The sequence below is a fragment of the Thunnus thynnus genome, chromosome 14 (assembly GCF_963924715.1).
Source record: "Thunnus thynnus chromosome 14, fThuThy2.1, whole genome shotgun sequence".
In the NCBI taxonomy this organism is placed as follows: Eukaryota; Metazoa; Chordata; class Actinopteri; order Scombriformes; family Scombridae; genus Thunnus; species Thunnus thynnus.
Window position 1 is genome coordinate 26,218,048 of NC_089530.1, and position 22,115 is coordinate 26,240,162.

At 38.4% G+C, this 22,115-nt stretch overlaps 1 protein-coding gene and 1 long non-coding RNA gene across 3 annotated transcripts; one reads left to right on the forward strand and one right to left on the reverse strand.

Moving 5' to 3' along the window:
- Positions 1-12,599: 12,599 nt before the first annotated feature.
- On the forward strand, positions 12,600-21,399 carry LOC137197360 (uncharacterized). 2 transcript variants are annotated; one of them, XR_010931409.1, is made up of 5 exons: positions 12,600-12,680; positions 17,149-17,208; positions 17,284-17,426; positions 18,348-18,416; positions 19,090-21,399. It is a non-coding gene; the product is annotated as an uncharacterized lncRNA (long non-coding RNA). The 2 variants fall into 2 exon arrangements; XR_010931408.1 differs by lacking the exon at positions 19,090-21,399 and having other exon boundaries at positions 18,348-18,993.
- LOC137197359 (protein FAM161A-like) lies at positions 13,849-18,401 on the reverse strand. Its single transcript, XM_067610712.1, has 5 exons — positions 18,291-18,401; positions 17,102-17,367; positions 15,522-15,674; positions 14,115-15,442; positions 13,849-14,081 (listed from the first exon to the last, which is right to left on the reverse strand). Exons 1-4 carry the CDS (start codon positions 18,396-18,398, stop codon positions 14,566-14,568), a joined length of 1,404 nt encoding a protein of 467 aa, XP_067466813.1. The 5' UTR covers positions 18,399-18,401; the 3' UTR covers positions 13,849-14,081; positions 14,115-14,565.
- Positions 21,400-22,115: the final 716 nt, after the last annotated feature.

The window sequence follows — 22,115 nt, forward strand, 5'->3', positions numbered from 1 at the left end:
ACCAGATTATATTTTATAGTCTTTCATTACTCTAGAGGTGTTTTACTGTTAAAGCATATTGTAATCTTGTTCCAGGCAAAAAGAACAAACAGTTGGGAAGTGTAGGGCACTGGTGTCAGGTTACAGTGCAGCGTTCCTGGAGGAGCTGTAATGATGGTATCTTTTAGAAATAGTGTCTTATTCTTAATTATTTTTCAACACACTTGCATGCACACGTGTCAGATATCTGTGTATCTGTAGTCAACATATGTAGTGCTCTCTCACAGAAAGATGGGCTACAGAGAGCATTAACATTTCTGTGTGAGTCACTTCCTCTCGCAAGACTCCTCACGCCACCAGAGTAAACTCAGCCTTACTTATTGTCACTGGCTGAGAGATATCATGAGATAAAAAAGCACCTCTGTCGTTGTAAAAAAAAAAAAAAAAAACCTGCACAAGTAGAAGAAAAATTAAAACTCTTTTTCAAAATTGTAAATCTTTAATGATGTGTACAAAAAAAAAGCAAATTACAGTGAAAGAGATACAGTGAACAGTGTTACAACCTGAATCATCAGTCATCAAGATGGACACAGCAAACTCAATTTTCACTATAACTTTTTCAAGCATCCACAGAAAAAAACAGCAAGGGCAATACATTACAGTACACATTGTTGTATCCACCCCCTATATAGTGTATATTTATACTGTATAGCCCACAGCAGTGCAACAACAACAGAAATGATAAAGACAGTACACGTCTCAGTTGGATGTAAACAACTCTTGCATGTCAACGAGTGACCAGCACTGATGGGAGAGTTTATAATCCATATCATAAGTCTTTGCTTGAGTCCAAACTGAGAACACCATACAGTGCATAGTTTCAAAACTCACATTGATTTACATGATTCTCCACAACTGATTAAATTCATGGGAAAACTTACAGCATTTAGCGATATACAGAAGCAAGACATTTTTTAAATAGTGTTTCCCCAAAAGTTTTTCTTGCAGCAGCGGCATGTTCACATGCTGGTAGTAGTGGATAATGTGGAATATTTTAGGTTGTTCTAATAGCTATTCCCCCTACTAATCCAGTCCTTCAATAAAGTAACATAATGTAAATTGTAACATGAATTCATGAGAAAATCTAAGATCTAAGATTAACACTATATTGTTTTGAATACTGAGCATCAAAAAGATGATTTCCTACAGGAAGGCACACTGATTTTAGCCGAAATGTAACGGTTTGTGCAGCAGATCTACGGAGATAAAGTGGTAACGAAAGCACTCTGCTACTAAAAAATGTAGGGGAAACACAAACGTATACAAAAAACATAAAAATAGTTGCAGCATGAATATATAAAAATTCAGAAATCAATTGAAGCGTGCTACAGTACAGTATGTTTGCTAAGAAACCACCCGTAATGGCAGTTTTCTTTTAATCCCGTGTGATAACGTAGGGATTATGCACCATTAAATTTGGCTACCAGAAATAATTAATAATTACCAGAAATAATTAATTATTTTAAATAATAGGATTTAATTTACATCAAATCACATTGGGACACCACCCTGAAAAACAGGGAAATGATAGCCAATTCACTGATTAGGTCTCATAAAATATACTCTGATTAATAATTAACTTAACAACTATAACCAAAATAACCAAAATTACCAAATCAATAGCTAGTAAAGGTTGAAGGATTTTGGATAGACAGCATGTGTATTCAAAAGCACACAAAAGTAAAAACACTAAAAAACAATATGTAGTCTAAGAAATGCGACTATAAGTGCTTTGTGCTTTAGCTTGCTACTGTGTTGAGCCAGGCTGAGAAAAGCTGCAGCTCCGAGGCTGAACGGTGCAGGCTTTGCTTCCAGGTCGCAGGTAGGAGGAAAACCAGTTACTCCTCTGTCCTGTAGAAATAGCAGCGAGCTCTGTGCTAACTTGTCTTTATGGCTCCAGTTGCTTGTGGAGGCAGCAGGCAGACTTTGCATTGTAGCCGCTGACAGTAAACGTGAATCAGGCCGGCTCTGTGTCGCCGCCGTTAAGAAAGGAGAGTTCTGTTTACTTTAAAGCAGAGAGAGACAAGCAGCTCATAGCTGCACAACCCTGCAGTGTCCAGGAGAAGAGAGACACTGGAGAGGGGAAGCCCTGGTTTTGTTGACCTGATGACATCATGAGTCACATACCACAGTAACCAATGGTAGCTCAAAGCTGGATTCATGTGCAGAGTTATAACTGGAGGTATGAAGAATCTCTCACTCTGGGAAATTAAGCTTATTCAGTTTAAGTCACAAATGAACGAATTAATCTGTGGCATTCCAGTAGTATGTACAATAATAAATTGAAAATGGAGGGCATTATTGTCATGACACCACTGTAACGGATCAAGTGGAATGATCCATGTGATAAAATCTCTTGTAGAAAAGTGAAAAAAGCACCACATCTTTCTAATCAGCTGCCTCCACATCAGTCGTGTTGGGGAGATGATTTGGCTTCTTCACAGTGTGGGAAACGCATCTGGTTTGGTTACAGCTGCATACAGACAACAAAAACAGAGGATTATTCAGAATATGCTTGGTAAGGGCAGAGCGTGTCATTTTATATAATGAAATTATTCTAAGATCTCTAACCTTCCTGCACAACTTGAGTCTGTTGCACAAGAGAAGTCCCAACGGCACCAGGATGACGACAGCTACAGCAACAACAGTAATCATGTAGACAGGAACGTCTGTCAGGAGAACAGAGGGTTTAACAAGTCAATTCCTCCACAGGTAACATTTCATTTTAAGCCCAGTTGCTCATTCAATGATGTGATTAGGCATGTTTAAAGGCCTGTCCCGCCAATTTGCATCTTTCTATTAACTTCTTCTAAAACACTCCTCCATTACAATCATGACCAATAAACAATATGTGGGCAGCAAGACAGCCTTGGTTATTTTTGTGTACATGCAGTTACTGTATATTAATTAATCAATCCACTGATTTGCATTGCAAATTGATGGCATCTATGTGTTCTGTCAAACTGCTGTTGATTTTCAAAAAAGACAATACACCCCTATCTGCTCCACTGTAACTGGGGATAAAATAAATGCCTACAACAGTAGCATTAACAGTGCTACCTGAGGACTGAAAAGGCATTTAATTAGGGAAAAGGCCCTTTTAACTTCTTAAATGACTTCTAATTTCTGTCTACTTTTTATGAAAGGAAACTGCGTTGGAGCAGTCTCTCATGTTGTACTGGTTCACAACCTCGGGTGAGTAATGATTACATCAGACAGTGAGTAAAGTAGGAAGTAGAGGCACATAATGTAACTTTACAATAACCTCGTGCCTGGTGCTTAGACAGCAAGAACAAACAGACAGAGCAGACACACATTCACACAGTTATCTGCTCAGCTCAAATCATTTCTGATCTCTTTTAGATGACTGTTCATATCAGTTCTGAGATGTGACTAATTTCTGATACAAATATATAATCTAAAATTCTTATTTACCTGTACCTTTTTTCACATCAAACCCGGTGCAGTTTCCTGTAAAAAGAAGATGATCATATATGAAACGCTGAAGTCATCATACTTAAGAAAATTAGATTAACGGAGAAACTGACATTTCACATTTCACAATACGCCAAAGAAACAAAGGCCAAATCACACACAAGATAAAACTAGATCAAGAGGAATCTGGCACAAGGTGAACAGCAGAACAAATTGTTTACAATGACATTGGCTATCCTTTGGTAGACGTTATAGAGCCAGGAAATACAAAACCAACAGTCTTTAACTTTCCTTTGTCCCTGCCTCCATAAGACTGCTGAACAAAGAACCTGTGTGACCTTTTTTAATTTATCTATTTATTGCACAGTTAGTTATTTTTATGGACTAGAAAGCAAAATGAAGCAAAATGTCTGCATGCACAATAGTGACAGTTAGTGAGTGCAATACTATCTAACCTAACTTGTTTTATTTATTTGGATATCTAATTTATGGACTTTGCCTGTTTTGCACATCTGTTTTTTTTTTTTTTTACCGTTTATAGTTTAATTCTAGTTTTAATTTAATGTTTTTAATTCTTAAATATGCTCTGCCACTTAACTGACTACAAGTCATTGTGTTTAATCATTTTAGAAACAGTGTGAAACACTGGCCCCTGAGCTGTCCTGTGTGTCTGTGTCTGTCTCTCTCTCTTCAGCTATGACAGCTAACTAAGTGACCAGGAATGACACAGAGATGACCCCATACTTCCCCATACACAGCATTATTAAAAGGCGAGGAACAGTTAGAATGACACGAATGATGAGACAATCAGAACAGAAGACTGACATTTTGAATTCCCCTTCAAAAACAGCAATGAGAAAGTGTGCAAGACAGCGCACTGACTTTACAAAAGTAATCCACTCTGTCCAAGAATCAAATGAGTCTGTGCCTGCATTTATTCAGAGATTTACACGAATGTGGGATAGCAATGCAGGAATAGGATGAGAAGGAAATTAATGTTTTGTTGTAACAACTTTTCTGCAAAACCTGAAGCCACATGTAGCAGCTGCCTACAAATTGTCAGTCACTGATTGGCAAACCAAAGATTGGAAGACGACAGTAAACAAGATGATGGTGCTAAACAGGAGTGAGGTTTTCACTGACAACAAATCTGCTTCCAGCCCTAAACAAATGGTACTGCATGTACAACAGGAAGGTGAGCAGCAACATAACAAAAACAATAACAAACGAAGACGAGGAAATTGTCACAAATGTGGAAAAGCAGGGCACTGGGCTAAGGAGTGTAGGAGTGGTCCTCATCAGAACAGGTCCAATAACCCAAATCAGGGTCACCAAACAGGGGACTCCACACATGCAGCCCCCGCTGTTTTGCCACCACCACCAGTTCAAAAGGATGCTGGTGTGCAGCATGCACAATATTGCAATCAAGCATGGGAAGGCCATGGAGGGACAGGATCAGAACAACCATTTCCCATTCAAGCAGCTGTAATTCAACTTTCTACTAATCCTGCACAAGATCCAGTGATGCCTGTTAAGGTTAATGGTAGTAGAGTTGAAGTTTTGGTAGATAGTGGGGCTACAATTTCCAAAGTTAAGGCCGCTGAGCATGCATGTACACCGACACCTAATTTTGTCACCACTGTAGGTGTTTCTGGCCTTCCTATTGCAGAGCCACTATCACAGAGAGCTACAATAACTGTTGAAGGTTCAGATGTGCAACATTCTTTTCTGATCTCAATCAATCAATCAATTTTTATTTATATAGCGCCAAATCACAACAAAAGTCATCTCAAGGCACTTTTCACATAGAGCAGGTCAAGACCGTACTCTTTAATTTACAAATCTGACAAATTTATCTCTGATAAAATCAATCTCATGGGATTTATTTTGTAAGCTACATGCTACCATTCAATGCACACCAGATGGATTGTTTTTAAGCCTCCCTAATGAGAAGGCTGCTCAAGCAATCATTGTTGATTGTTTGTATTGTTGGACATTGGCAGATTTTAACATGGTTTCCATTTTCACACTATCCAGCATTCAAAAAGTGGCAAAAGTTTTTCCAGCATATGCAACGTTGATGTCTGCTATGAGGCCTCTCCTGCATTGTCATTGTGCATCAGCATTTAACCCTTCAGAGCAGTATAAACAATTGGCTAATGTGTTTTTGAGGGGTTGGAGTGTGAACAGTGTTTGTTTGTTGGTCCACAGGGAAGTGCAATCTGGCTATCTGACTCACAGCGCAAAATGGATAATGATAAACAATATGAGAAGATTCATTTCCACACATCATTGTAGCAGTCTCTCCTGGCTGTGAGTCACAACAACTTGGAAGCACGGTGGCCCAGTGCAATTCATTGAAAGGAGCCGCTGATGCTTCTCAAACCCAAACAATAACACACTTGGGCCAGGAGCTATACATGTTATCTTCAACTCAGCACATTCAGTTTCCACAGAGCACATTTGTTTTGCAACAACCACTCCCTCCCACACAGTATGGACCTCCATCAGAGCTTGCAGAGGTTCCATCCACTTTATGGGCTAAACATTAAAACCATGTGGGTTTTGTGAATTCGGCTCCACCTCATAAAGTCACACTCAAGCCTGATGCTAAGCTACCAACGATCAGACAGTACAATTTGCCACACAAGTCAATTGCTGGTATTGAAGGTGTAATTCAATCTCACCCATTTTGCCCATTCCAAAAGCAAATCGCCCAGATGAATGGCGTTTTGTACAAAATTTGAATGGCGTTTTGTAATAGCATTGTAGTACCAACAGCTCCAATTGTGCCAGACACAAATTCGATTTTAGCCTCATTACCATCCAACTCTACACACTACACAGTCAGTCATAGATTATGAGATTAGATTATTATTTATGCAGAAATAGAGCAAATCCTAAAGGGTTCACAAACTTTCAAGCAGCACTGTATTTTGTGTACCTTGTATTCTTGTACATGCAGCTGTATACAAAACCTGAGCCCAAGACAATTTTCCCCTCTGGGACTATAAATCCAGTCCAGTCCAGTCCAGTCCAGTGTAGTCCAGTCCCCACCTCACCTCACCTTACCTTACCTTACCAGGAAAATGAATATCATTTAATATATCATGGCAGGTAAGATACTCACTGGTGCAGGTTGCCGTGCGTGGTGTCCCCTAAACAGAAGGAACAGAGGAACAATACAGTGACATTAATATTGTCTGGAGCTTGGCAGAATGGTGACATTGTCATATGAATTATATTAGTATAAGTTTCTGTACTTCTGCTGATTTAGTTATCACAGTTAATGTATTATGTCATTACATGAAAATGTATTTTTTATTTTTTTTATTCTGAAATCTTCTCATCACACATAAACAATATTTTTTTGGACTGGAACAGTTAGTACAAGAGAGTACAAGTACCTTACATAATTCAGAAAATCAATCTATGTGTTGATTTTCTTTTATCTTTTATATTTTTCATGTATTGGTCAATGTGCAGTAATGTGTTTTTTAAATGTCAACAGTGTAATACCTCAGAGATGCAGTCTCGTTTGTAGGAGATCCGCTCGTAGCACTCGTAGGTAAAAAGAGTCCTGCTGCTCTTTCTCGCCACTATCTTATCCATTTTTTGCTCATGATTTGCCAGAACACTGTCCTAAAGTCAGTATATGGAATACAATAAAATCAGAACAGCTTAACAAACTAGATCACATTGATAATCCATACAAACAGTGACCTTCAGGCCATATAACAGCTAAAGATGTGTTTGATATATATAGTATCATATTTTATCATATTTTCTTTGATTATTATTCAGTATGCATTCTATGTATTTTAGTTTCACTTTATCATGTTGGTTTTATTTTTATTTTATTTTCCATCTTAGGTTACATCAGTGTTTTCTTACATGCTTTTATGTTCTTTTATGTCCCTTTCAAGCACTTGGTGCATGTAATTTATTTTGTTGTAAAGCACTTTGAGCTGCATTTCTTGTACGAAAGGTGCTATACAAATAAAGTTATTATTATTATTATTTTGAGATTCATTAGCATTTTTACATGCCAAATACAGGTGCAACTAATGGTGACAGGGCACTGCTATTGCACACAATGACCCACTGACATACTGTACAAGCACATCAAAACTGAACAGTCATCACTAATGTCATTAGTTACACCTGTGCTTTTCCAGCTACCACAGGTCAGAATATCTTCCATGAGAAAGGTCTACATATGATAGTGCATAGGATTTTTTAAATAGTGAACATGTCAGAGAAAACAAAAACACTGAACTAAGTCATTCTGGCTTGTCTAACTTACATTGATGTTGGTCCAAGAGTAATGGCATTTTTCTGCCTTGAACTCTGGGACACTGTAATGCGTCCCGCTACTATCCTGAGTGACATTGCATACGATATCCTCTGCACTGACATGTTGTAGGAAGACACCTGGGAGGGAATAAAACAAACACATCATCAGAAGCATTTAATCACGAGATGCTCTTAGACTTTATTCTAGCAATGCTTACATGCACAGAGCGTGTAGGCTACTGTCCCTAACACTGCTGCTAAAATAATCTAGTTTTGGAAAAGAGCATGTAAACATAATTAAACCCAGTCAGTATGCTAGATGTCTAATTTCAATTTAACCTCTTAACATTCACCGGGTTGTTGGCGAAGCCAGTTGTAAGCAGCTTAGCATCGCGCAGTAATGAGTAAAAACAATTGGCACAATTTGGCCACTTTTTTTGAGCCATATTTGAACTGATGTAGTTTTGGTTGTGTTTTAGCCACATGCTTAACAAGTGCATTTCCAGAAACTAGAAGATGTAACCTTTCAAATGAAGCCTTATACATGGCCTCACTGTTCTTCTGTTATAAGTTTTTCCATTGGGGTATGCCATTAGGCAAAAATTCAAAAGATTCTGACCTGATTAGGTTTGATTTAAAAGCCTTTAAAAGAGGCTTTACAAAATAAACGTGTATATTTGTAAACTTATAAACAGTAGAAGCTGATCATTCGGATAACCTGTGAAGGATTCAACACCATTGTCACCTCTAAATTCAGATTAAGTACGGTTCACACAGCAGACATAGACAATGACAGCTTCACTTAACTCACAGGGACCCAGAAACTAGAGCTATCAGACTGATATATTACAGCTTTTCACAGATATACCAGTATTTCTGTATATGCTAGCCGATAACTAACAAGAAACTGTTCTACAGATGTTTGAGGTAGTTTAGAAAGTGTCTCCACTACATAGTTTGTTCACCAACAAGTTTATCTTCCAACTGTCCTGCTCTATCCATATCTTTCTCACAGTTCATTAACATCCTCTTAACATCCAACCTTTGGAACTTTTGCCTAATGGCATATCCAAATGGAAAAGCTTTTAACAGAAGAACAGTGAGGTCATGTTTTAGGCTGCATTTGAAAGATAATATCTGCTCGTTTCCGAAAACGTGTTTGTTTAGCATCTGGCTGAAACACAACCAAAACCACCTCAGTTCTATAATGAGTCATATTTCAATAACAATAACTAGGACATACTTTATGCTTTATTGAACTCCGCAAATCACCGCATACCTTCTACATCTTGTCAGCTACACATGTATAAAATTCACAGTTACATAATGTAACACAGGATCCACTTTGTATTGTTTTTTTTTATTATTATTTATTTAACTTGTAGATATCTTAGTTTTTGTGGGGACTCACCTCTTTTTTCCCCAAAACGGAGGTGAGTTCCCACAATGTGACTGTGTAAACACACATGCACACACACTATGAGGTGTCAAACAGTTCAGCCATAACGTGTGACTCAAAAAGCGGAGCCCCGTTAAGGCGGCACAGTTTAAAATAAGTTTCAAAGAACATGACTCCGGACTCGCTGGAATAACTGCTGTTAATGGATTCATGACACATCGCTGACTGATATCCCAGCTCGATCTTTACTAATGACGGACAGAAACCTCCGCGGAGCACTCCTAAAAGAAGGAAGGGTCATTATATCATACAAACTATGATACTATACTATCTATGGTGCCAGACTTTGGTGCCAATTGTATTGAACTCTATGGGAGATGCATGGAGAAGCACACTAAAACCAAACATATCTACGTTGTAAGACCTTTGATGAAGAAATGCCTCTACCAAATGAAAGAACATACCTCAGACTAGAGAATACTGACTGATTTTTCTAAATGTGTGCATTCATTTATTTTCTGTTGGTCTTCAAAGGTGCTCCAGAGGCGCTTAAAACAGCAGAGAAAGTGGTAGCCTACAATGGCATGTCATGAGAAGACTAATGTTACACCTCTATATAATATAATATATAATAAAAGGAAGATCAGTCAGTATTCTCTCAATAGTTCTTCCATGTGGTAGAGACATTTCTTCATCAAAGGTCAAGTCTGGCACCACAGAAAGCTGGAATAATGTAATGACCCTTCCTTCTTTTATAAGTTCCTCGTCTGTGACCCAGAAACTGACCTCTCTGCCATCATAGAGGAACTTCCGATTCCTTAAATGCCAGATAATCATTATTAAGCAAAAATGCCAAACATATGTTGTTCCAGCTTGTCATATGTGAGATTTTCATATTTTTCATTATCCTCATTGAGAATAAACTGAAATTCTTAGGTTTTTGTAGGCATTCTTCACTATTTTCTAACATTTTATTGACAAAACAATCAATTTAGAAAATATTTGGCAGATTTATCGATAATAAAAACAATTGTTTGTTGCAGCCTCAAATCGCTTTATCTGGCAAAAAGGCTGGCACCACAGAACGCTGGAATGATGTAATGACCCTTCCTTCTTTCATAAGTTCCTTATCTGTGACTACAGACCTACGCGGAAGCTTTTTATCGGACAGCAAAACTTCTTTGATCCAATGTGTTTATTCACTGACCAGCTCATGTGACAGGACAGTTGGGCTGTTGTTGTAATAGGCCTTACAGCAGATCAGGAAAACTACCCGTGGAACAGGAATGAAAGCACCAACAGCAGCTGATCATATTTATTCATAAAATAAAAATTACTAAATCATAAATCAATCATATAAAAAACACTCTTGTAACTTTTTTACTTTTCTTTATAAGCCAAAAGGCTTCTCCTTTCTTCTTCTCCATTTTAGTACGTCTCAGCTCCTTCAGGAAAACATGATGCTGCACAGCCTGAAAGGGTCGTCAGGCTTTAACAAACTAAATAAGCTATATTGTATTTAAACATATTCTGCAGGCTACAGCTGTTTTATTGCTCTTTTATGTCGACTGTGTTCTTTCAGTAATTAACAGATTTATATATATATATATATATATGTACATATTAAATGATGTTTGAATGCCTGAGCAAACAATCTACAAGTGCAAGTAACAAGATCCACATAATGTTACGTTATTATGGTATTCAAGGAGCAGACGGAGCTCCTCATTCTGTTGAGACAACTGACTGCAAGGACGTGCATCCAATCACAAAATGCCTCTCTCACGTCACTTTCGTATTGTTACTGCGCATCAAGGACTAAGGTCGTGTGAATGAATGAGAGGAAGTGGAATATGCAGTGTCTATTATGAACCTGCGTCGTCGTCGTCCTAACACCCCCCCCCCCCCCCCCCCCCCGCACACCCCCACACCCACACACACAGACACACACCCATACACAGACACACATCGTGCACTCACAGCCTTATGTTGATTCATCCTGTCGCACTGAACCACACATTGTTAATCAACCGTAAAGAATGCTCTACTGTCACTTAAAATAACATTAACCTGCTTAATTATCAAGCGCACAGGCATGTGCAATGGAAAATTGCTGATCACTCAATAAGCACACAAAGAGAGCATTGTCAGGTTGTGAAATAATGTAATCAAATAATACAATTAGAAGCATAATGCATCATATTTCTGGAGACAAAGATAGATATCACCTAGCTATTTTTTCTTTGTCTGAAAAGTCAGCACTCAGCCAGTCCCTTAAATATTACTTGCACAGAATTTAAAACATCTGCTTATTAACCTTACAGGTCAGCAAACAACCCTCAGATAGAAACAAAAGACAAAAGTTCAACTAACCTGGGAAAAGCCTTTCTTCATGACCGTATATGACAGCGTTCAAGCATGCACCGAGTAACATCACAAAATAACGTTACTACCATATTAAACTAAGAACAAACAACACTATCTGCCTCATCTTGCACAGCAAAGAACTAAGTTTAGAATAGACAGCACAGAGAAATTTACATGAAACTGAACTTAAAACACTATCTGTAACATGTATGAAATATACAAAAAATACATCAAATGATAACCTACTATTCAATTTTCTCTCACAGATGCACCGAGTGAGTTGGACCGTGTCGTATTGTATTTTCAATGTTTTTTTTTTAAGGCATTTCAAGGCATATGCGCTGCAAGTTTCATTGCATTCAGTATGTTGTGTTAGTTTTCAGTCATATGATGCAGGTGATGCAATAAGCCAGGTGCAAAACACCGCGTGCAACTAACTCGGGAAACTTTGCAGAAATATTTTTTTAACATAAGGCATTGGCTTCAGTTACAGAATAAAAGGTTATATAACTCACAGGAGAACAAGCACAGGTGAACCGCGATGGTGAGCAGCATCTTCTCTGAGTGCAGCTGTCCGGTGACAACTCCTACCTTTCCCGCGAAGGTGCCCGTTGTGTAGCCTAAAAGAAAAGAAAAACTGAGCGAATGTAGGCGTCTTTCCTATTTCATCATATCATGTGCTCTTATGAATAAATCGGACAATTGGCAACCATTTGCTTTACGCCCTCTCTGTCAACCCTTTGGATTTCCCCTCATGTGCAGCTAGTTAAGAGTGCGAGTGAGAGAGAGGGAGACAGACACCTCAGCTGTTGCAAGCTGTTGACTTCCTCCTGCAGCCTGTGATGTGTATGCACAGGCTATTACAGTAAATTCAAATCCCATTCTCCTAAAAAGGAAAAATGTCACCAATTTATTTACATAACATGCATTAAAACCATCAAAGCCTCTAGAAATGTGGGTGGAAATAGTAAAAAATGCATGTATGATATCAAAGTTGACTGTCTTTTTAAGCATCCACAACAATCTGAATGAAAATAAAAAATCACAACTATTAGAAAACCTAGCTCAAAAACAGCTCATTTGGCTGCTCAAACCACTTCACAGTATTGTGGCGGTCACGTTTCATTGACAGCTCACTCTCAGTGTAAGTACCATAATATTTTCCATTCAATGACTAAAACGTTTTTCTGACATGAAATAAACCACCAAATCTATCAGATGGACCCTACTTTATTAGAAAGACTAGTCGACCTAACTAGCAAAAAAGGTTAGACCACCCAAATCTGTGTTTTTATTTAACTATAACTTACCTCCTGGAGTATGGTGCTAATGGTACTAGCATTCTCCATTCATATACATGAAACAGTTAGCATAGCTTAAACGTTTTGCTATTAACTACCAAATCTATCAAATGGACCCTACTTGGTTAGAAAGCTTGAATAATCTACTAACTAACAAAGTAGGTTAGACCACCTGAATCAGTGTTTTTATTTAACTATTCCCCGGAGTATGGTGCTAATCATTGTAGCACCTTCCATTCACTTACATGAAACTGTTAGCATTAGCTTTGCTATGCTACACATTTGAGCTACTTATCCACTCCGTAATTAATACAGATTTTGGTGTTGTAAATTACTGCTAGTTAGCTTAACACAGTAGCTTTCAAACCATGTCAGGCTAATTTGAATTCTCAATCTAGCTAAAAGCAAAGTTCTGCACATTGTTTTCTCATGGAGGAGACGATAGTACGTGTTGTGAAGTCAGCTTTTTTTGTTTTTACATTTCTTTTAACTGCAAACTGATATCCAATCATGAAAAACAAAATATAATTGTGCTATAACTTTGTTGTCAGGTGTCCATATGAACACTGAAAGAGGTTTTCCTCACTGTAATCATTCCTCTTGTTCATACTGGCTATTAAAAGATCCCCCTCAAATGTACTCTAAATGTAAGTGATGGATGTGTGTCCACAGTCATGTTGTATAAAAATGCATTTAAAAGTGTATCTGAAGCTTATGAGTCTTCAGTTGTCTGAGTTAGTCATATCAAGTTGATATCTGCTACATTTACAGTCTTTTTAGCATAAAATTCCCTCTTTGTGTTTCAGAAAGTTTCCCTGTTGAGCTGTGGTGGAAGTATAGTAACAAAAAGAGGAACTTTGGCACTAAAAAGACTGCAACATTGAGAGAAATCTACTTGATTTGACTCATTTGGATGCTGAATCTTCATATTAGCTTCAGATAAAATTTTAAATACATTTTTGCACAGAAGGAGAACTGTAGATTTTGTCCCCCATCACTCACATTGTAAGTGACTTTATGAAGGGATTTTCTAATGGTCAGTATGAACAGGAGAATGATTATGGCAAGTGATCATTCATTTAGGTACATGACTATTGTTTTAAGACAGACTTGAAAACATGCAACCTGTCCTTTAAAATAACTGTTGTATGAAACTGTGGTGTGGGAGGAACACCCATCACACCGACAATGGATGATTGGTTGATGTTCAGTCGCAGAGCGGATAACTAGTTTGTTAAAAGGCACTGAGAGAGAGAAAGTCTTACTCCATGGAGCACTCCATTTTTTGGACACAAGCAACTTAAAGGAGCAATATTTTAAATTTCTAAGTACCTCCTGCATGCAAATGCCTTGCACTGTGCCCTTCATGGTGGTTTCAAGGAGGAAAGCAGGGAAAAAGAAAACTGCTAGCAAGCAAACATGTAGTAAACAACACAAGTTCCAAATTCTTCCAAAAAATCAGTTTATTGGGCCTTAAGGATACTTTGAAAAACAGAACTTACAAATAAACTTTTGAAAGTTAATCACAACAAATGTATTATGAAAACAATGCATACCTTGCTAAAGGCTCTACAAACCGTTGCCATTAGGCTACAAGGCTATATTACATTAGGCTACCATGTACTGCTGTTTGATAAAGAATTTCTCTACTAAATATTAGTAAAGCTCCTCTACAACACAAACAGTTTAGTTGTATCTGCTGTCTTTTTCCTTGATTGACACTGTCTCTCACACACTGATGTAATCACTCTTGTTAGTGAGCAGAGGCTCCTGGTCGCCTGGCTGCACAGGTGAACAGAGGTTGCAGGCGGTGGCTTTGAGTGGGTCGATGTAGGACCACTCCCTCTCTTTCACCATCTCAATGGACAGCTCTATCTGCTTCTTCACTGGCTTGGAGGATGGACATCTCTGAGGCCTACACGAGTCAGGAGAGCTGTCTGTCTCCAGGTCGGAGCTCGGATCACTTTGGCCCTCCGTGGCCTCCCTCTCCATTGTGCAAATAGTTAGAAACTGGGGGCGACGGTTTGTGGTCTTGCTGTCTGCTCTGCGTCTGGTGCCATACACTGAGTTGGGCACAGGCCTAGCCTTGAAGGCCTGACGCTCCTCTTTCGGTCCCAGCCTCCCCAGCTCAGCCACAATCTTCGCCTCCCTCTTCCTCCTCTCTCTCTCCAGGAAATGGAAAGGCTGTGATGAGGCAGCAGCAGAGGCCTGGTCGCTTTTAGTGTTACGTTTGCTGTTATTACCACTGCTTCGGTTTGGTCGCTGACCGGAGCGGCGGCTGATGATTTCGTAGAGAGGCAGGTGTATGTGCGCTGGTGCAGGTGATGCCCGGAACTTCTTCTGGCACTCTCGGAGCTCCTCCAGCTCCCGTCTCAGCAAGGTGTTCTCCAGCTCGATCTCTGAGCGCGTACGCACCTTGTGCCTCTTCCTCTCCTCCTCTCTCAGCATCATCTGGAAGGGTTTGGGCACAGTGACCTTAGAGTTGGACCTCATCCTGACCCCACTTTGACGCGACAGTCTTCCCTGTGGTTTGGGACAGGAGGCCTTGGCCTGAAGCCTGAACTGCTTCTGGGTCGTCAAGTCTTCCAGGCTCAGCAGGATGTCTCTAGAAGATAAGGAGAGTGAAACATAAATATAACCAAGAAAGCTAGATTTGATAACACATCTGCTACTATTTCACCAACCTCCCAAAGGTCCGGCCCTGGCCAAAAGTCCCTCTTGGATTGTCCAGTTCCAGGTCCTCCATCCTGTCCTCTCCACAGAGGTCTGACTGGTCAGAGCCACTCGATGTCTCATGCAAGTCCAGCTCTTCTTGGGAATTGATCCGCTGGAGTTTCCTGGCAGGGCGACAATTGCAGGATGCAGGGATCAGGAAGGAGATATCATCCTTCTTGCCAAAATCACAACTGAAAGAAACTGATTTGGGGCTGCAACACTTGTTTTCATTTTTGATAAATCTGCCAAATATTTTCTAAATTGATTGTTTTGTCAACAAAATGTCAGAAAATAGTGAAAAATGCCTACAAAAACCCAAGACGTTCAGTTTATTCTCAACGAGGATAAAGCAAAACATGAAAATCTCACATATGAGAAGCCGGAACAACATATGTTTGGCATTTTTGCTTAAAAATGATTAAAACTATTATTCAATTAGCAAAATAGTTGATTATTAATCTTCTGTTGATTGACCAATCAAATAATTGTTGCACCTCTTTAAAAATATGTACATGGACATAGTCATGTGCATCAGTTTGGAAATTGTACAACGACTGCCTGAAAAGCAACAATGCAACAATCTTTGATTTTGTCCCTTTTAAACTAAACAGAACAGGTGATGCAAAGAATCATTAAATCGCAGACTCGCTCATCAAACAGCTGCTTGGAGGTTACTCAACACAACAGCACCATCTTATGGATAATTATCTATAGTGTTTGGGTTTTCTTCGAAAAAGTCCAAACTTCAGTCCAAAGTTCAGTTTAACTTCAAAATGTTTGTGCATTTTTCTTAATAGTTTTGAAGAAGGCTATAGGAAGCTAAGAATAATTATTCAGCACGAGATACAGTATATTGTACATCACCCTGTGGAGAGTATCATGGCCCACATCCTTCTTATTGATTATCCCATAAACAGTATCTGCTGTGTATGTATGTAACTGCCACAGATCAGATCAAATAATTATTCTTGATTTCATCCACAGCAATAAATCCACCTCAACCAGCTGCCCACTGAGTATGATTTTGCAGGTGAAAAAGACATCTGGTTGTTGAGGTTAAAAGTGACCTTTAGGTAACCTATAATAACATTTCAATATATATTTTAGTGCAAAGCAGATCCTCCAATACTTTCCTTTGCTTACAATGGTTCTGTTTCTTAGATTAGGCCTCTTCCCTTGTCATGACATTATTGTGGGCTCACTCCATTTAGTAGTTGGTTTATATGAATGTTACTGCTGCTTTCTATGTTTTCTGTATACTGTATGTATGTTGCATGTACCTTATAGGTACAGTTGTACAATGCATACAAAGTTGTTTTGTTTTTAAAATGTCAAATAGATGAACTTACACTTGACCTTTTATCTGCTAAACTTTGAGGTTTAGCGAATGACATCCTGTAGCCTAGCTAAGTGTCTATAAAACTCTATGAAATCCCAGTAACCATGGTTACAGTATCATGATTATTATTATAAATGAGATTATGATGTATCAAGGTCTAAACATTTTGTTTTTGGAGCATTTTATTAATCAATTATAGGACATGCCAACCTGATTGACTGTCTGGCTTCTATGTTTGTCCCTCTTTCCTCTTCCAGCCCGCGTCTCTCTCTGGCCTGACTGATGTACATCTTCTCCAGCTCGGCCATGTTCCTCAGGTGAGCGCTCTTCAGCTCCTCCAGCCTCCTGTAGTACTCCTGGTTGGAGAAATTAACCTGCTGCTCCCTCTGCAGACCGTAGATTTCCAGGGACAGAGAGCTGCGAACGCCTCTGCCGCTTTTTGTTTCTTCGCTGCACTCTGAATCCAGATCGTACTCCTGAAACATCAACATCAACATCAACGAACCATGTTGTGGTAACAATTTGCTGTTTGGAGGTAAAAAATGCCTCTGAATGTTTTTCTTTAAATGTGGTTATACAGTGAGTGTCACGTTTAAAAAAATTAAGTTATAATAAAAAATAGTAAACATCTGCCCCCCTTTTAACAAAATAGGTTACATTCGTATAAGGATTGATGGGGGAGGCTTTGAATCATTGTAAATGCCTTATAAAAAATGTCTACCTTTCAAATGTCAACCTGTAATGAAACCAAATAATGTAATAATTCTTACTTAACAGGAAAAAAATGAAGCATTACAGTCAGGCAGCCTTTTCTGCATTGGGTTGCTGCAACAGGTTATTTTAGGTGATTTTTGCAACACCACTAAATGCCATGCATCTATTTCAGGTGGTTTCATGTGGTTGTGATTTACTGTAAAAGATGTGTTAAGATCTTTATATGTGTTTTTATCAAAGAACTGAGGTGAGGATGTGGAGAGAGGTCGTGGGTATTTCCATCTTTATTGTAATACATATACAAATACGATGTGGCATATAAATCCCCTATAATCAGTTTTTTATAATGTCAGACGTGTTGTTCTTGTCTATGTTTCATAATGTTTCACTACTGAAACTGTATTTCGTTATCTTTGTAAGTCTTTGTGAGGTGGGCACTTGTACATGCACAACACAGTGAGATTTTCCTACTCTGCATGAAACTCATAAACTGTAAATAACCTCTGAGATACATTGAATCTGAGAATTGAATTTTTTTGAAGTCTTGCTTGGATTGTCAACTTGAAACATGAACTGATAGGCAGCATATGCAAATCTTGTCAGAGTCTTGTAGGTCTTTTCTAATAATAGTAGTATCACACAGTTTACAGGCAGTTTAAAATATTATTTATCCTTAAATCCTCACCTCACTGGTACAGTCCTCATCTCTCACAAAGTAATGTTCTCCTTCTCCTCCATACAGAGCCATTAATTCCTTGTTTTCCAGAGAGCGCGACCGATACATCACTGCCATCTTCCTCCTTATTCTCTCGTAAGAACGGAAACTTCACAACCAGCCTGAAGCAGAGCGCGGCTTCTGGGTGTGGCGTCCTCTTGTCACCTCAGCCTACACACTGACCCGCTAAACGAATAGCACGGTTAAGTCAGAGCAGGACTCCAGCAAAGATTAACACACACAGCTAACTCTCTCGCTCTCTCTCTCACTCACACAAACAGACTGAGACCCTTATCCTCTTATCACCAGGAGAAGTCGAGATTTTCACGGTCGTCAGGGGTTGCAAATGGCCAGATGGTCTAATGGCTTTTCACTTGAAGACATGATTCAGTGAGATAGATGTCTATGTGAATGCTCCTCAATCTGATTTACAGATTAACTCTCTTAAATACAGCGCACGCACTAGTCTACGGTGTCCTGCACCTGTTGTTGTTTGCAAAAACTGTGAAGGAAAAAAGGTCAAGAAGTGAATGGACATCATAGGAGTGACTTACAGTATAAAATAAATACATATATCTACATAGATCTATTGGTAGTTGGTCATGTAATATTAACTATGGCATGTCTGGCATAAATAAAGTCACAGTATCTTTATTTCTTAAAGGAAAATTGAGGTTATGTCTCTGAAGTTGGTGTTGGAAGTGGTGTTTGTATTTACGTAGGTTTGTAATCCATCATTTTATTTGATTATGTTCATTTTATTTGTCAGGGATCACGTCCAAAAGCATGAATCTAATACAAAGAGAAGAGCTGTTTTGCACCAGATACACTGGAGCTACAAGCTGTCGTACATCATGAAGACACAAACACCACAAAATACAATAAACACTAAATTCAATGTACAAATACATCCTCATTCTCTATTTAATTCACAATCATACACCCAACCCTACACGGTTTAAACAATCCTCCCACTGCAAATCAATGCCCCCTTCAGTTTATTCAGTGTACAACATACCCACTTAATGCACATCGTCATGCAACAAAACATACATGTAATATGCAGATGTTTCAATTAGAGTTAAAAAAATGTTTAATGAATCCAAAAGCACATGGAAAAGAATAATAGCAACCCTAATAAAGTGTTGCAAGCTTACAATTATTACTGATACGTCAATTTTTTGCACTTTTTTGATCACAGTGGATGAAAATGCAGGTCCAAAACCAAACAAACTCCAGGTTATTTACAGCCCGTGTCATGTTCATAAGTTGGGTTCATGGCTGACAGTGATTATCTACCGCTGACATTCCTGCTCCAGTGGTACATATGGAAATCTCCCAAAGTTTAGTTACTGAAGGCTTAGACTGAGATCAAGTGAAGTGAAGTTTGGCTTCAACTCAACTGTGAGATTTTTAGGATTTGACAGATGAAGCTAGAGAGGAAGGACACATACCAGAGTCAACCGTGTTAATCCATTTACTTGGGTTTCTTCACCTCGTGTTGCAACACCTTTCTCCATCTGTTTCCTGTCTCTATCTATTCATTCGTCCATCCATCTGCCTAAGAGCCTGAGACAACAGGAGACCAAGGAGAGAGTATTTACGGCGACACTTTGAGCAAAAACTGTCAAGAGGATGACCAAAGGGAGGCGTCTATTCTTAATTTAAAATATATTTTAATGAAAGCTTCAGTGAAATGTTATACAATTATATGGTATATAGTTTGTTAATGTCATTATAAAGTCATGTAGGAATGTAATAAGAAACTTGAGTTTCCATAATATACTGTAAGAATAAATAAAGGAGGGCAAATGTGCACATTCATAATGCTGATGATTTTTTTTCAGATGTTTTTCTACTTTGGGATTTTTATATTTTTTTTACTATGTGTTGTAGTTTGTTTTCTAGTTTTCATTGCAATGTGGATAATGTCGGAGGCCTTTCTTGGCTATGAATCCATTCCTTATTCTTTTCTTCAATCACTTCCAATATAGACTTTAACACAATACTGTTTATAAGCTGTGAGAAAATGAATTACTTCTCTATTGGCTGTTTCTGTGCTCATGCTGAATGCCCCATGAATTCAAGATGTGCTGAAATGTTTATCTAAAAAAAAAAAAATGTATAAAAAAGATGTACTGGAAAGCCAGCACCTCACTATAATAGCTGTGTGTTTTCCATTTGGGAAACAAATTCACTATAATAATGTAATATTTTGTGAATCTTAATGCCATAAAGAATGATAAAAATCATGATAATTTCAACATTTTAGTCCAAATTTATTTATTTCAGAGATTTTAAAGTAAAAACACAGATTATATGATACAATAAAATATGAAATAATTCACTATTTAAGATCACAGACTTACTATCACCCCCCACTACTACAGCAGAAGAAAAATCTTCTTCTTCTTCTTCTTCTTCTTCTTCTACTACTACTACTACTACTACTTCTTCTACTACTACTACTACTACTACTACTACTCCTTCTTCTTCTTCTTCTTCTTCTTCTTCTTCTTCTTCTTCTTCTTCTTCTTCTTCTTCTTCTTCTTCTTCTTCTTCAGATGTGAGAAAAAGGACCCAACATTATTACAGTCCATACCAGCAGAGACAACATCTGTCCACAAGATGGAGCTGTTGTACTCTTCATAGCTGTGAAACAACAAGGTTTCAGTGCTTTCTGTTACATGGACCTTCTCTTCATTTCATGTAAGATTATTATATTCACCTGCCTCACCGTCATTATTATTTTATGGAGTGTAATCATCAGCAGTTTTCAGATGTCATTCTGAAAAATGATCGTGAAGACATTTGAGATTTTAACTAAAAATTTAGATATTTTGAAGCAGTGGTTTTAGTGTGTTTTTTGTTTTTTGTTTCTTTGATTATGTTTTTTTTTCCCCCTCTCACATTGTTTCTGGAATCGTGGTTTGTACTCCTGCAGTTCCAGGAACACCTTGCTTTCAAAGTTCACAGAAATTCTCCACATCCTCCCGCCTCTCAGGTACAGACTCTCCTTTGTGTGTGTGTGTGTGTGTGTGTGTGTGTGTGTGTGTGTGTGTGTGTGTGTGCGTTCGTGTACGTGTGTGTGTGTTGTGTAGGACTTAGGTAAGAATAAATGCTTGATAAACACAAGTTAATGACACAAATCTGTCTCTGAAAAGAAAATACATGTTATTTATTCATAAATATATTTCCACTGTGCATCGAGCGTATGGTTATTCAGTTCTGATTTCCTTAGAGAGAGCGTATACTGTAAAATTCACAGATTCCTGACTTTGTGGGGCATTCAGTGTTACTCTGTTTCTTCTGTGTGTGTCCAGTTTTCCACTGGGCTTCTCAGTGTGTTGGCGTGGGATGAATAGTGGCAGTGTTCGGTCAGAGTGGGGCTGAGTAAACAGTCATCACAAGCTTGGCTGTCCTCCGCCATACAGAGTAATGTGGCGGCACAATGCCACAGTTCTGCACAACAGCAGTTACCAAGCCACCAAATATCTTTTCTTTACAGATCCCTTAAGGTCAGATTCTCTCCTGCAGGTACCTGGTCAGGGTTCAATGTCTTGCTCAGTGGCAATGCAAACCACCCTGTAACGTGGATCCTTTAGTCAAACTACTGTTCATGGGATATTTTGTCCATGTTCTAGATTTGAAGAGGTTTTTGGTTTTACTTGTTTGATTCATCAGTTTTTTTGTAATACCAACATGTGTATATTTACACACTGGATATGATTATGTCATCTCTCTACAGTAGCTTTTCACTAAGTTCACTGTTTAGTCATATTCATTCATACAATA